The sequence below is a fragment of the Peromyscus maniculatus genome, chromosome 1 (assembly GCF_049852395.1).
Source record: "Peromyscus maniculatus bairdii isolate BWxNUB_F1_BW_parent chromosome 1, HU_Pman_BW_mat_3.1, whole genome shotgun sequence".
In the NCBI taxonomy this organism is placed as follows: Eukaryota; Metazoa; Chordata; class Mammalia; order Rodentia; family Cricetidae; genus Peromyscus; species Peromyscus maniculatus.
The window spans coordinates 202,996,039-203,008,825 of record NC_134852.1 but is presented as its reverse complement, the minus strand read 5'-3'; the positions used below and the strand labels follow the sequence as shown (position 1 = coordinate 203,008,825).

The following is a 12,787-nucleotide window of genomic DNA, read 5'->3' as shown; positions in this document are numbered from 1 at the left end:
AAATGATTTAAAGAGTCAGACTCACTCCCTCATGCTGCCAGCCTCTATAGTCAGGTGTACCCATCTCAGCTCCTGATCCCTAAGGTGAGTGTCAGTGATGAAGTTGACTTGGGTAGCCTCCATAAGCAGTCCTCTCCCTTCACATATTTCCTGAAACAAAGGGAGTTTTAGGCTCATGACATAGTACATAGACCCCTATCCCTCTTACTGCCTGTAGTACCTTAAGCTTCCCAATACAGCCTAAGACACAATATCCTCTACCTACTGTGCTTATGGGAATAAAAATGATGGCATGCTTGAAATAATCTGAAAATCTTTAAAAATATACTACAAACAATATTTGGTAAGAATGGCTGTGTATCTCATCTTACCACTTCTCAGAGTGAGGCTGGGATTGTTGCTGGAAGGCTATCATCCCTAGGAATTACAACTGCATTCTATGTTTCACAAATTTCACATCCATTTTCTATACTTAGTTGTCAGCATGACTTTAAAATTCAGTCACAGCTTCTTGTCCACATTTCCAAGGATCTCCCATCTAGTCTTGTTACTCAACCTTCTTGTACCTGGTAGATGCTTAGTCATTGTCCCACTTGGCCATGTCCATCATGGTACCCACCACCTCTCCTCAGGGCCCTAGGTTTACAAGTCTTAGAGAGGAAATGTAGACTTTACCTCTGTTCAAGAAATTAAAGCTTGGCAGCAGTGGTGTATGCCTTTAATCCCAGCACTTGGGAGGCAGAGCCAGGAGGATCTTTGAGACTGTGAGGCCAGCCTGGTCTACAGAGTGAGATCCAGAACAGGCACCAAAGCTACATAGAGAAACTCTGTCTCAAAAAAAAAAAATTAAAGATTGCTAAAGCCTTTACTTATAAAGGAAGGAGATTTTTTTGTTTATATGCAATTTTTCTCATTTTATCAGAGTAGATAATTGGATAAAATAATTTGCCTTAACCTTCATGGGAGATGATTACCATGGAATGTTTATATTCTGACTTTAACTTTAGATTCATGTTGGTTGAGTGGTTGGGTAGGCATTCCTTATATACTGTACCACTTTCTAAGCCTGGCATTGGGACATAAGAACTATTTTATGCTAATTGTATTGAAGCTGGGTATGTTTTAAATAGTTAGCTTGCATGCACTTGAATCCCATTCCATTAGTTTCAGCTCAGCAGTTCTCAGGCTTCTCCCCTAAAGGACCCATGTTCTAATCCATGCATGTAAACTCACTTTGCTCATCTTTTCATATACACTACAATAATGGCATAGGTAACAGAAGCCCCTTATCTCAGATGCAGAAAACAATGATTGGAAAAATTGGAATTCAATATTTTTTTTTTTTACGTTGAGAGTCACACTCCAAGCATCTTGAGCACCAGGGTTGTCATGACTGTTTTTGGGTGCCAATGATCCGGGATATATAGGTAAAGGATGGATTGGCATTGTAGATGGAACACAAAGGCACTGGGCAGTCACACTGTGGTTGCATTAGTTGCCTCCCTCAGTGCTGTGACAAAGGAAGGGAAGGTCATTTTAGATCACAATTGAAGGTGCTGTCCACCATTGACAGTAAGAATATGATGTAGCTGCTCACATTGCATGCACAGTCAGCAAACACAGTGTGACAAAAGTTTGTTCTTGTCATTTTCTTCTTGCAGTTCAGGACTGAACCCATGGAATGGTGGTTCCCACACTCAGGGTGGGTCTCTCTACCTCAGTTATCCCAACCCAGAAGCTCCCTAGTCAATTATAACTTTTGAGTGTTGATGGGCACTGGTTATTTTAGTTGCTGGTTTCCTGAAACTTTGTGGAATTTATCTAGTTTTGACCCTTGGATGATTCTAGATCCTCTCGAGTTGACAATCAGTATAGCCATCACAGTGACTAAGGTCATATCGCTGGTTGGGTGAGTCACTCTTTCTCTCTAAGCCTAAATTCTTTCCTCTGTCAAAAGATTCACATTTTACACCCAGTGATTCTATCAAGCAAAATATGTGACATTCTGCCACTTCATAAAATTTGATTTTCCCTTCACTACAGGGTAGCAGATGTATTTGGACTTAGTGAGCTATGAGTTAGCTGAGAATTAGCAGCAGTTCTTAGCTGTCACACTTCTGCTCTGTTCCTGTTTCCCCTTCCTCCTAAGGCTCTCCTAGGAATCACAGTGCTTGCTTGACTACACATTCCCCCCACTCACCAGAACAGAAAGGCGATTTAATTCCAAATCAGAGGTTTTTCAATGTGAGTTTGCAAAGGTCATCAGAAACAAATGGAGCTGATGTTTCCACTGTAGTATAGCCAGGAGTGAGCATGCAGCTCTTGCAGGATGCCAGGGTAATCTATTGAATCCTGACAGTTGGAAATTCCTTGGGGATAGTATTCACCGTGTTCTGCTACTTTGCAAACTAATGAGACACTTGGTGCAGACTTTCAGGCCTTCAGCTGGATGGGGCAGAAAATTTAGAGGGCATGAGGATTTCAACTCAGAAAACTGCCTCATCATGGCCATGTTTCAGGGGTGGGCATGGGGGTGGAGTGTCTGCAAATGAAATGTAAACAATAACAGCAAAAAATGAACTGAGTGCTTTAATCCATCCTTGATCCTTATCTTTTACTCTCCCCACATAGGAGCAATGAGCCCATGTCTTTCTCACACCATCCTCTGATTTGCATGCCTTGAAAAATCATGAGACTTGCAAATACTGACCCCGTGGTTACGTTGGCCTGGAAATGGCAGAGCAGAATCACATGATGTGTGGTTTAGTAGGTCACCTTCCCCAGAATTAAATGATATAAATGTAGTGATCTGATTTCTAGCCTGGATGTAGTGAATTATCAAATATGGAAACATGATACCATAACATCCTTCAAATATACTTGCTCTATTCCTATGTACACTGAAGTCAAAGGAGTTTGGCTTTAAAGTATCCTTATAGTTTAAATAGTATTTACTTCTAGTATAGCTTTTCCTTTCTTTTTAGCTGTTTAAACAAATGGCAATATGATATATATGCAAGATTTAATTAGATAATTGCATACCTTTAAAACATAAATAAGTCTAAGAGGTAGGCCACAGCAATCATTAAACACACACACACACACACACACACACACACACACACACACACACACAGAGTGTTCATTCTCACAGACATCAGCGATTTTGTGAATTCTAGAAAGTCTAATCAAAAGAAGGGAAATCCAGTTCACCCAAGAAATTCTCTTGTTTTTCAATGATAGGAAGTGATGCATCGCCACCTGCTGTCCTTTTTCTGTATCACAAGTACCTGTACATCAAAAAGCTGAACAGGCTTCCTTTTTCAACACATAACTGGAGACTCAGAGCAAGGAGTTTTACTTTCTGTTCATGACACATTCTTAAATGCTGGCTGACAAGGATCAGGTGTTTTAAAACACTAAAAAGTAAACAAATGCAAGAGGCCATAGAAAATTGCAGTATGAATTGCATACCTGTACACACACACACACACACACACACACACACACACACACACACGGATAAAGACACATACATATCTACTCCAGGGCCTACAAAGTCAGCATGCACTGGGTCCTCAGCACTTCTTGGATGTCTTTGGTTAGATCCCCATCCACCATCCTTTCACTGTCCTGTTGTTTTCTTGCTCTCCAGCTAGCATGGCAGGCATGTCTTCTCAGAGTGTTTGCACTGACACTGTTCTCATCCTGGAACATTCCAATTCCAAGTAGGTTCTCGGTACAATCTTTCTCTTCACTCATTGCTGCCTGATGCCATTTCCTAAGCTCTCTTTGAACACTCCATCCACAGCAGCCCCTCTTTCCAACTCTGCTTTGGATGTTCACTGCCTTCTTCCTAACTTCTTCAAAACTACCTAAGCGCCACCAAGTGCCAGGTGTTCTCAGCACCTGAAACCACACCCAGTGCCCAGCAGCACTCCAAACAATTGAATGAGTGCTTGGCCACAGTTTAGTAATGAATCTACCTTATCATTGCCACAGTGACAGCAAGACATTGTCCTCATTCTGATGTTCTGACTTGAAATGAAAAACAAAACTGAATGTTTAGTTGTGACATAGAGAAAATGAAAATTCCTATTGGATGAACCTGGGATTTCTAGAATAGACTAACTAGTTCTTATTTTCCTTTTAAATTGATTCTCTCCCTCCCTCCCTCCCTCCCTCCCTCCCTCCCTCCCTCCCTCCCTCCCTCCTCTCTCTCTCTCTCTCTCTCTCTCTGTATGTGTATGTGTGTGTGTGTGTGTGTGTGTGTGTGTGTGCGCGCATGCGTGTGAGTATGTGTGCATGTGTCTTTGTGTGTGTGTACATGTCTGTGTGTGCTTGTGCAAGGTGAGTTGGGAATATGCATGTCACAGCACATGTGTAGAGGTCAGAGAACAACTTTGTGGAGTCTTCTCCCTTTCCACCTTTACAAAGGTTCCAAGGAATCTAACTCAGGTCACTTGACTGGCCTCACAAGCAACTTGACTCATTGAGCTGTCTCACCAGCTGCTTGTCTTCTGGTTCATTTAGCCCAGAATAGGTGAATCAGAGTGTCCAAGAGGAAGTCCTGCTTGGTATGGGGGTCACAAGCATCTGAGAGAGGTCTGTAACAGAAGGTCCTGGGAAGACCAAGGCATGGTCTGCTAGGAGAAAACTATGGGGTTAAGGGAGCCCAAGAGCTATGTAGTAAGTGAATACAAGAACAAAGTGTATTGTCTGATGCCTGGAACCCATTTACATGGAACTCACTTTCCATATGTTTGCAGCTCAGTTCTAGGCAAGCCTAACTCAACCCCAAATACCAGTGTGTTCTAGCCTGAACAGATGGCTTTCTCTCAGGTGTAGACACAACTACATTTATACACATCAATATCTTTAACACCTTAAACTGTAAGAATAATTATTGAGGAGGAGTTTACGGCTTTGTGCATCCTCATCCCTAAGGGTACTTCAAGAGACCCCCGGATCCTGTTTGTTTCCAAGAATATCGCCATGTGAGAAGAATTTATGTCTCCCTGTGAAATCTTATATTTTATCTGTTGATGTTTGGACTTCATGTGTTACTTAACTTTTGCCTTTTCTGCATACATAACTTAGACCCAGTAGATCCATCAGTAAATTGAATTGTAATATGTAGTTGCTCTTAACATGGACTTTTCTCCGAGTAGGGAAAGCAGCAAGCACTTCCCTTGGAGGGAATGTCTGGGGGTTTCCAGGCTGACTGTGTGTCCTCTCACAGCAGAGAGGGTGGAGCTGAGGAGGCTCTTCCCTCTCTATGGCCCCTCTTTCTCTGTGTCTCAGGTCCACTGGAGCATGTGCACCTGTCTCTTCCTTTTGTCACGACAAAGAACAAAGAAGTCAACGCAACTGCGGTGCTCTGGCCCAGCCAAGTGGGCACCCTGACTTACGTGTGGTGGTACGGAAACAACACGGAGGTGAGCTGGCCGTCCAGGTAGTGGACAATGACAGCAGTGTAACTTATGCTTGCTGGAGCCCAGCAGAATGACGTGGCTTATGGCTTTGAGTCTGAGTGTAGCCTCAGCTTCCAGGCCAGCAGGTCATCTGCGGTCAAAAACCTCATCAGGTTCATCCCTTTCCTCCGCCTCCATCTATCTTTTCTAGTTCCCTCGCCTATATCTCTACTTTCCTCTGCCATTATGTTCTCTAGATGAACCTTCCCTGCTATAACCCTTAGTGGAGACACTGGAGATATTCTTCAAAAGTTACAATAGAAAGTCTACAGCCAGACCTCACTACCCAGACCTTCTATCATTGATGTTAGGATGGGATTGCTATTTGTCTACAAGTTATCACTAGAAAATAGTTCTTCTGTTTGTTTTCTCCACCTTAAAAATTAAAACAAAATTTCCAACAGACTGCTGATAAGACCACTTAGACAGGATGTTAATGCTTTCTCTACCAAATATTGTAAATCTTTACTTTAAAACTAATCAAGAAAGACAGAAAAGAAATATTTGTGTGGAATCAGTCAAGGGAGCTCAGTAGACTAATATGTATTTTTCTTATAGGACACAACTCTCTGATTGTGTTATAGCACCACTCTTCCAACTCATTTTTTTTTCTTTAGAGTCCTTAAACCATTATCCAATTAGTGCTTATTTCCATATCAGCAATTTCCAAGAAACTAGTGAGAGTGCTGCTAGCAGGATGACATCACTCAGGCCACTCCTATCTAATCAGAGTTCAGTTCTGTGCCCTGGACTGCTGTAGTCCAATATAATGCTCTATAAATGGTTTATCCTGTAGATGAATACCAGAAAGCTTAGAAATTCTCACTGTTTGTTGATACAGTTGAGCCTCTGGTCTTCATTTATGCAAGTGGTTTCATAGTATCAAAAGTTCTGTTGGGCAGGAGATGATGAAAGCTGAGACATATGTATCCTGCCAATAGGCAAGGCCTATCACACATATTGATTTTCCCAGTCCTGACTCAGGATGATAACAAGAGACAGGTGTTAATTTCTAGGAAAGATACAGAATCCTTTAAGGTTACTTCTGCATTAACCTTCACATGGACTTCAGCTGAGGGGGAAGCGTAAACAGTTACAGAGTGGAGCACCAGGATGAATCTGTGTCCATTCAGCACATGGGAAATGGGTGATACTTAGAGACAGAGGCTGTTTCAGCTATAATTCTGACTTTCCCTTCACTCTATGTCCTTGTTTATTTCAGCCCTTGATCACCTTGGAGGGAAGCATATCATTCAAGTTTACTTCTGAAGGAATGAATACCATCACAGTGCAGGTCTCAGCTGGGAACGCCATCCTGCAAGACACAAAGACCATAGCGGTGTATGGTGAGTGCCCATCTTTGCTTTTGCACCTCTGTCCTTATCCTCAGATGTGATTGGTCCAATAATGCTATAGACTCCCCTGAATTAGAGATGGCAGTACTTGAGAGAGAGAGCTAGGATGGTCTTAGAGAATGCCATTCACTAGCAGAGCAGTGGCCATGGTACATGACATTTCTGGTTCATGCAGGGAGAATCTTAGCTCCATCAGTATGGGTAAGATAGACTGGGCCTCATCACAAATAAGGCTAACTCATTATAATTTGGAATTTTTTCTGCTATTTGAGTACATAAAATCACTTGTTAAATGCTGTGGGATGTTCTGTATGTCCAGTGGGAGCCCGTTCTTGGGTTCCTTGTGGCTTTACCCAGCAGGTCCGCATAGAGGATGATTAGGACCACAGGCCTGAGTGCAGGTGTCTGAGCTGGTCTACACGTGGCTGTGCTGGGGGATGGTCTGTATGTCAAGTTGCTCTGATTGGTCAATAAATAAAACCTGATTGGCCATGGCTAGGCAGCAAGTATAGACGGGACTAACAGAAAGGAGAAAAGAAAGAACAGGAAGGCTGAAGGAATCAGTGCCAGCTGCCACCCTGACATGCAGCATGAAAAGAGGCCAGTAAGCCACGAGCCACGTGGCAGGGTATAGATTTGTGGAAATGGGTTAATTTAAGCTATAAGAACAGTTAGCAAGAAGCCTGCCACGGCCATACAGTTTGTAAGCAATATAATTCTGTGTTTACTTGGTTGGGTTTGAGCAGCTGTGGGACTAGCAGGTGACAAAGATTTGTCCTGACTGTGAGCAAGGCAGGAAAACTTTAGCTACAGTTAGGAAATGGCTAATTGAGAGAGATTTTGTTTTTAAATTCCTTTTTAAGAAAACCTTTCCATTATCCAAAACTTTTAAACTTCTTTCAGAAATCTGTACTTGAAACAACAAAAAGAAAAACTTATGACACTATCAATAACAGTAAACCTTCTACTAGACTAAAAGTATTAGAGATTTTACAATAATCAGAGGCCAGGCATGGGCTGGATCAGTTGGAGAAATAATCACAGAGTACATTTTTGTGATCAGCTGGAGAAACTAATACATTCCAAGTATTAGATGAGATAAAATTTACTAAAATGGAAAGGTCAGATTATTGCTTAAAATGAGATTAAAAACAGTTTTTTTACAGATTGATCCTACTTTGGTAATATTTTTCTATATAAAAAGCTAATCAGTTGGATATGAACTGTTACCAGCAGATAGTAAAAACATAAATGTTTATTATTAATATGAATGTAGTACATAGCATGATGAGTAAGGCAAAAGTATCTGATATTTCCTTCCTATTGATGTGGAAAGGCTATTAGGTAAGTCTACCACTTGACTTTAAACTAAGTGGGCATTTTATGAATTTATTCTTGGAGTAATTCTGCTTCCTCAATTTTCATTTTCTAATATACCATTGTAACACTGTGTAAGATATAGGTTTAAACATCCTTGAGATTAACACAAAGAAAGAACCAGTAAATGCCAACCATTTTAATGTTGCATTTGGAAAATGAAATGGAAAAAGAAGAGCATAGGACAACAATGAGTATCATGCATATTAAGAAATTGTCCTCTTAATGTTAATTAACTGAATATTCATGTCATATGTCTTGGAATTATTAGAGCATTCTCCACATGACCTGATTTCTATCATGCATGTTCCATTAACTGCTAAGAGCTAACTATGAGCACAGCTTTCTCATATAAGCATTTTGCCAACTTTTTGTCTTAAGTCAATCTTTAACTTCTGTCTACATAATGGAATCCAAAGTAAAGCTCTACAAAGAAAATATGGAGATACAATTTGGTAGCTAGGTATGTACCTTGGGGGTACAGGGGGTACATGGCATGGCTAACATGTATGAGGCACCGAATCTGAAAAATGAAATAAAATTATCCTTCCTCCTCTAACTCCCCCCTTTCTGCTCCCCCCCCTCCTCGTGGTTCTCCACATCCTCCTCTCTTCCTCTGCCTTAATCCTGGACATGCTAGGCTCGTACTCTACCAATGAGATACATTCCCAGCCCTATTTACTTCTTACTGAACTTTCATTAAATAAATTCTTAAAACTAAAAAAAAAAAAAAACAATATTTTAAGACTAGATACAAAATATATTTGCTGGAGAAGAAGAAATAATGCAAAAATGTGAGAAAGAACTTCGGCTTTTTTTTTTTTTTTCAAATATAAATTTAACCCAGTTCTGGAATCAATTGATTCCAATAATCTAATGTAGGTCTAGATTTTCCTTTGGGGCATACAGCTCTTTCTTTCACTTCCTTGTTGTTCCTACATGACCTTCAAAACCAGAGAGCAATTTGTAAAAAACTTTGAACGTCAAAAGATGAAAAAGCCTAAGGATGTTGTTCTAGAAACAGCTTGCTCCGTGTTAGATCTCATAGTTTTGCCTCTCCCACCTCTTCAAAGAGGTTTGGACAGCTTAGACAGCAAGAGGAAATAATCCTCAATATGAGGGATTCCCAACTAGAGGGCTACAGCATGACCATACCCAGTCGGGGAGCTGTTGATTCACCTGTACCTATCTCCTTTCTATGTGCTTGGGGTGTATTAAATCTTTACAGAAACCCTAGCATAGGGGAAGTGACTGTGCTATTTGTACGTTTCCCCCACTGGTAATGGTTGGAATTAGGCCTCCACCCCAGCTCATCTCAGCCCTGGGCCATGGTCTGACATTCCTCTCTGGATTAGTTTATTTTCTGTTTCTGTGCCAAAATGCCCTGGAAATATCCTGGTTCATAGTCCATTGTGGCAGGTAAGTTAGGACAGCAGGTGGGGAAGTTGCCTGATAATATCACATTCACATTCAGGAAGCAGAGCAGGAAGCAACAGACATGAGGTCAGACTAGAAGAGCCTCAAAACCCACAGACAGTGGCCATTTCGTCCAGTGAGGTTTCACCTTCTAAAGCAGTAGTTCGCAAACTGTGGGTCGCATTGAATGACCTGTTCACAGTGGTCACCTAAGACCATCGGAGAGCACAAATGTTGACATTATGATTCATAACAGTAGCAAAATTACATTGATGAATTAGTAACAAAAATAATTTTATGGTTGGGGGTCACCAACAACATGAGGAACTATATTAAAGGGTCATAGCATTAGGAAGGTTGAGAACCACTGTTCTAAAGGTTTCATAACCTGTATAAATAGTGCTACCAGTTGAGGACCAAGTGTTCAAAAACGTAAACATGTGCAGGACATTTCACATTCAAATCATAAGACCATAAATAACTTGCCTCAGATCCTTACCCATTGATGCTCTTCTCCTCCTAGATGATAGATCCCTCTCCCTCCTGTGTGGGAGCCTGTTTTCAGGTTCCTTGTGGCTTTACCCAGCAGGTCTGCATAGAGAGGATGATTGGACCACGGGCCTGAGTGCAGGTGTCTGAGATGGTCTGCACTTGGCTGTGCTAGGGGCGGGGAGGTCTTTTGTTCCACCCTTTGGCATTTCTATAAATGCCTTAGGGCAAAGACAATCAGGGCCCATTGAAATAGGTTCTCTCGAGGCTATCCTGAATTTTCTATCTGTTTATCTCTGCACTCTAAATCCTTCTATCCAATATTTCCTGCTGCTCGCACTCAAGAAAACTCTGGGGAACTGTGGGGTTGGTGGGTAAACGTCCCACACTCCTGGATGTCACAAGTTGTCCCTTTTGTCAGGTGTGTGGATGACCTTCTTATTAGAATCTCGGAGAGACTCTTAAACCTAGAAGGTTTCTGTGTTGTTCTTATCCAAACCATCGTTTACTGCTGGGAAATTGTGGATAGACATGGGAAATTGCTGGCTTAAAATCATTCTGCTATTCTGTGACAGTTCCATTAATAGCAATGGTGTCAGTGACACAGGCTAACATTGATGCAGCCTCTTCTAATCACCAGCATCTGTCCCCAGCACTGGAGATATGAACTGCCTTATTAAATCCTGTGAACAGACTTGAGAGAAAAAGTCTATAATTATCCCTGCTTTACAAATGAGAAAACGTGGCATAAGTATAATGAACAAACACAGCCTAAGAATTCTATCTAGAAGGGTAATTTCCATACCAGAGTACCCTTTTTATGGTTTGGCCCCCACTCTCAGTCTCTTTGAAGGCATCTTCTAAAGGTGGTCACCCTGCGTACAGTGGGTGGGGGTCATCTCCCTCTTCATTAAAAGCATTAGTAGAGCAAATGGCCTGCTCTAACTATCCTTCATTCATTTTCAGTCAGACAAGTTATCCAGGGATTCATATACATGGTTTGAAATGTTTTGTTTGTTTTTTGGTTAGGGCAGTACTAGGTGTAGCTAGAGTTTTTCTCTCCAGCTCCTGCCAGGCCCACAGTCAGGACAAAACTCTCTCACCCGCCAGTCCCCAACCGAGTAAACAACAGAGACTTATATTGCTTACAAACTGTATGGCCGCAGCAGGCTACTTGTTATCTAGTTCTTCTATCTTAAATTAACCCATTTCTGTAAATCTATACCTTGCCATGTGGCTCGTGGCTTACCGGCATCTTCACATGCTGCTTGTCATGGTGGCAGCTGGCAGTGTCTCTCTGTCTCAGCCTTCCACTTCCCAGAATTCTCCACTCTCTTTGTCCTGCCTATACTTCCTGCCTGGCTACTGGCCAATCAGCATTTTATTTATACAGAGTGATATCCACAGCAACTGGGACTGAACCTAGAGTGTCACACTTGTGTGGCAAGTGTTATATCACTGAGCAATAGCATTTGCCCAGTGATTTGAAACCTCTAATACATTGTGACTTCTTAAATAAAGATTATACTGGCCAGAGTTAAACAGGCAGCCTTGAACTCAACTGAGAAAAAAGGAAGAGTGGGTTTTTTAATCCTGGAGTTAGCTGACAGGAGAGTATTGGAAAGCCTTGGAGCATCTGTGGGGTCATTAGTGTGGTTAAGCTCTCTGAAGCAACTACAGTCACCTAGAGAATTGAGTCTCCACCTTACTACAGAGGTAGGAAGAGGGCAGCTCTGTCTTTTTTGGTTACGGTTGTATTTCAAGGGACTATCTTCCCCATGATCCTAGGGAAACATGATTCTAAGTTATTCAAGATTTACTTCTTAAAATGACAGAGACAGAATCAACAGCTGCAAGTTTTCTAGACTGAATATCCTAAGAGGTCAGTAGCTATACCCAGAGGATACCTGCACAGAACTTAGCAAAACAGAGGGAAAGTAGAGACCAACATGTCAGACAGCGGGAGGCAGTGTTGATGTAACCAACCGTCTTATTAAATAAGAAACACAGAAACAATGTAAAAGAGAGAGCCGAGAAGTCAGAGCTCAGAGCTAAAATCTCACCCTTCCTCCTGCTGTCCCAGCTTCGCGAAAAGGGACCTACTTCCTGTCGGTTCGTATTTTTAAAGTATGTTGTTCTGCCTTCTCATTGGTTGTAAACCCAAACACATGACTGCCTCATCACTGTCTGAATGTACAGCCCCCTAGGTCTTAAAGGCATATGTCTCCAATGCTGGCTGTATCCCTGAACACACAGAGATCTTATGGGATTAAAGGCGTGTGCCACCACCGTCACACTCTTGCTATGGCTCTAATAGCTCTGACCCTGAACACACAGATATCTATGGGATTAAAGGCGTGTGCCACCACCGCCACACTCTTGCTATGGCTCTAATAGCTCTGACCCCCAGACAACTTTATTTATTAACATACAATCAAATTAATATTTCAGTACAAATCAAAATAATATTTCAATACAATTAGATTACCACCACAAGGCAGTCTATTGAGGCATGATGGAGGAAGGCTGGTCTACCCAAGGCCACCAAACAGACTGAAAGGAAGGTCCTCTGCCTTGTGTTGTTTCCCTTCAAGTGCTCAGGGGCACGGGTCTGCCTTTACAAATGGTAAGTGTATCCAATTCATCTGCTTTAACAGCTTAAAAAAAACTGCCATT

The 12,787-nt window shown here is 41.7% G+C and overlaps 1 protein-coding gene across 7 annotated transcripts in view; it reads left to right on the top strand.

The window, feature by feature from the left end:
- Positions 1-12,787, top strand: part of Sorcs1 (sortilin related VPS10 domain containing receptor 1) — a 537,652-nt gene that overhangs the window by 487,617 nt on the left and 37,248 nt on the right. For all 7 annotated transcript variants that reach the window (XM_006983296.3, XM_076563275.1, XM_006983299.4 and 4 more), the window contains exons 20-21: positions 5,305-5,438; positions 6,697-6,820. In XM_006983296.3, the coding sequence (XP_006983358.1) occupies positions 5,305-5,438; positions 6,697-6,820 (258 nt within the window). The remainder of the gene's footprint in view (positions 1-5,304; positions 5,439-6,696; positions 6,821-12,787) is intronic.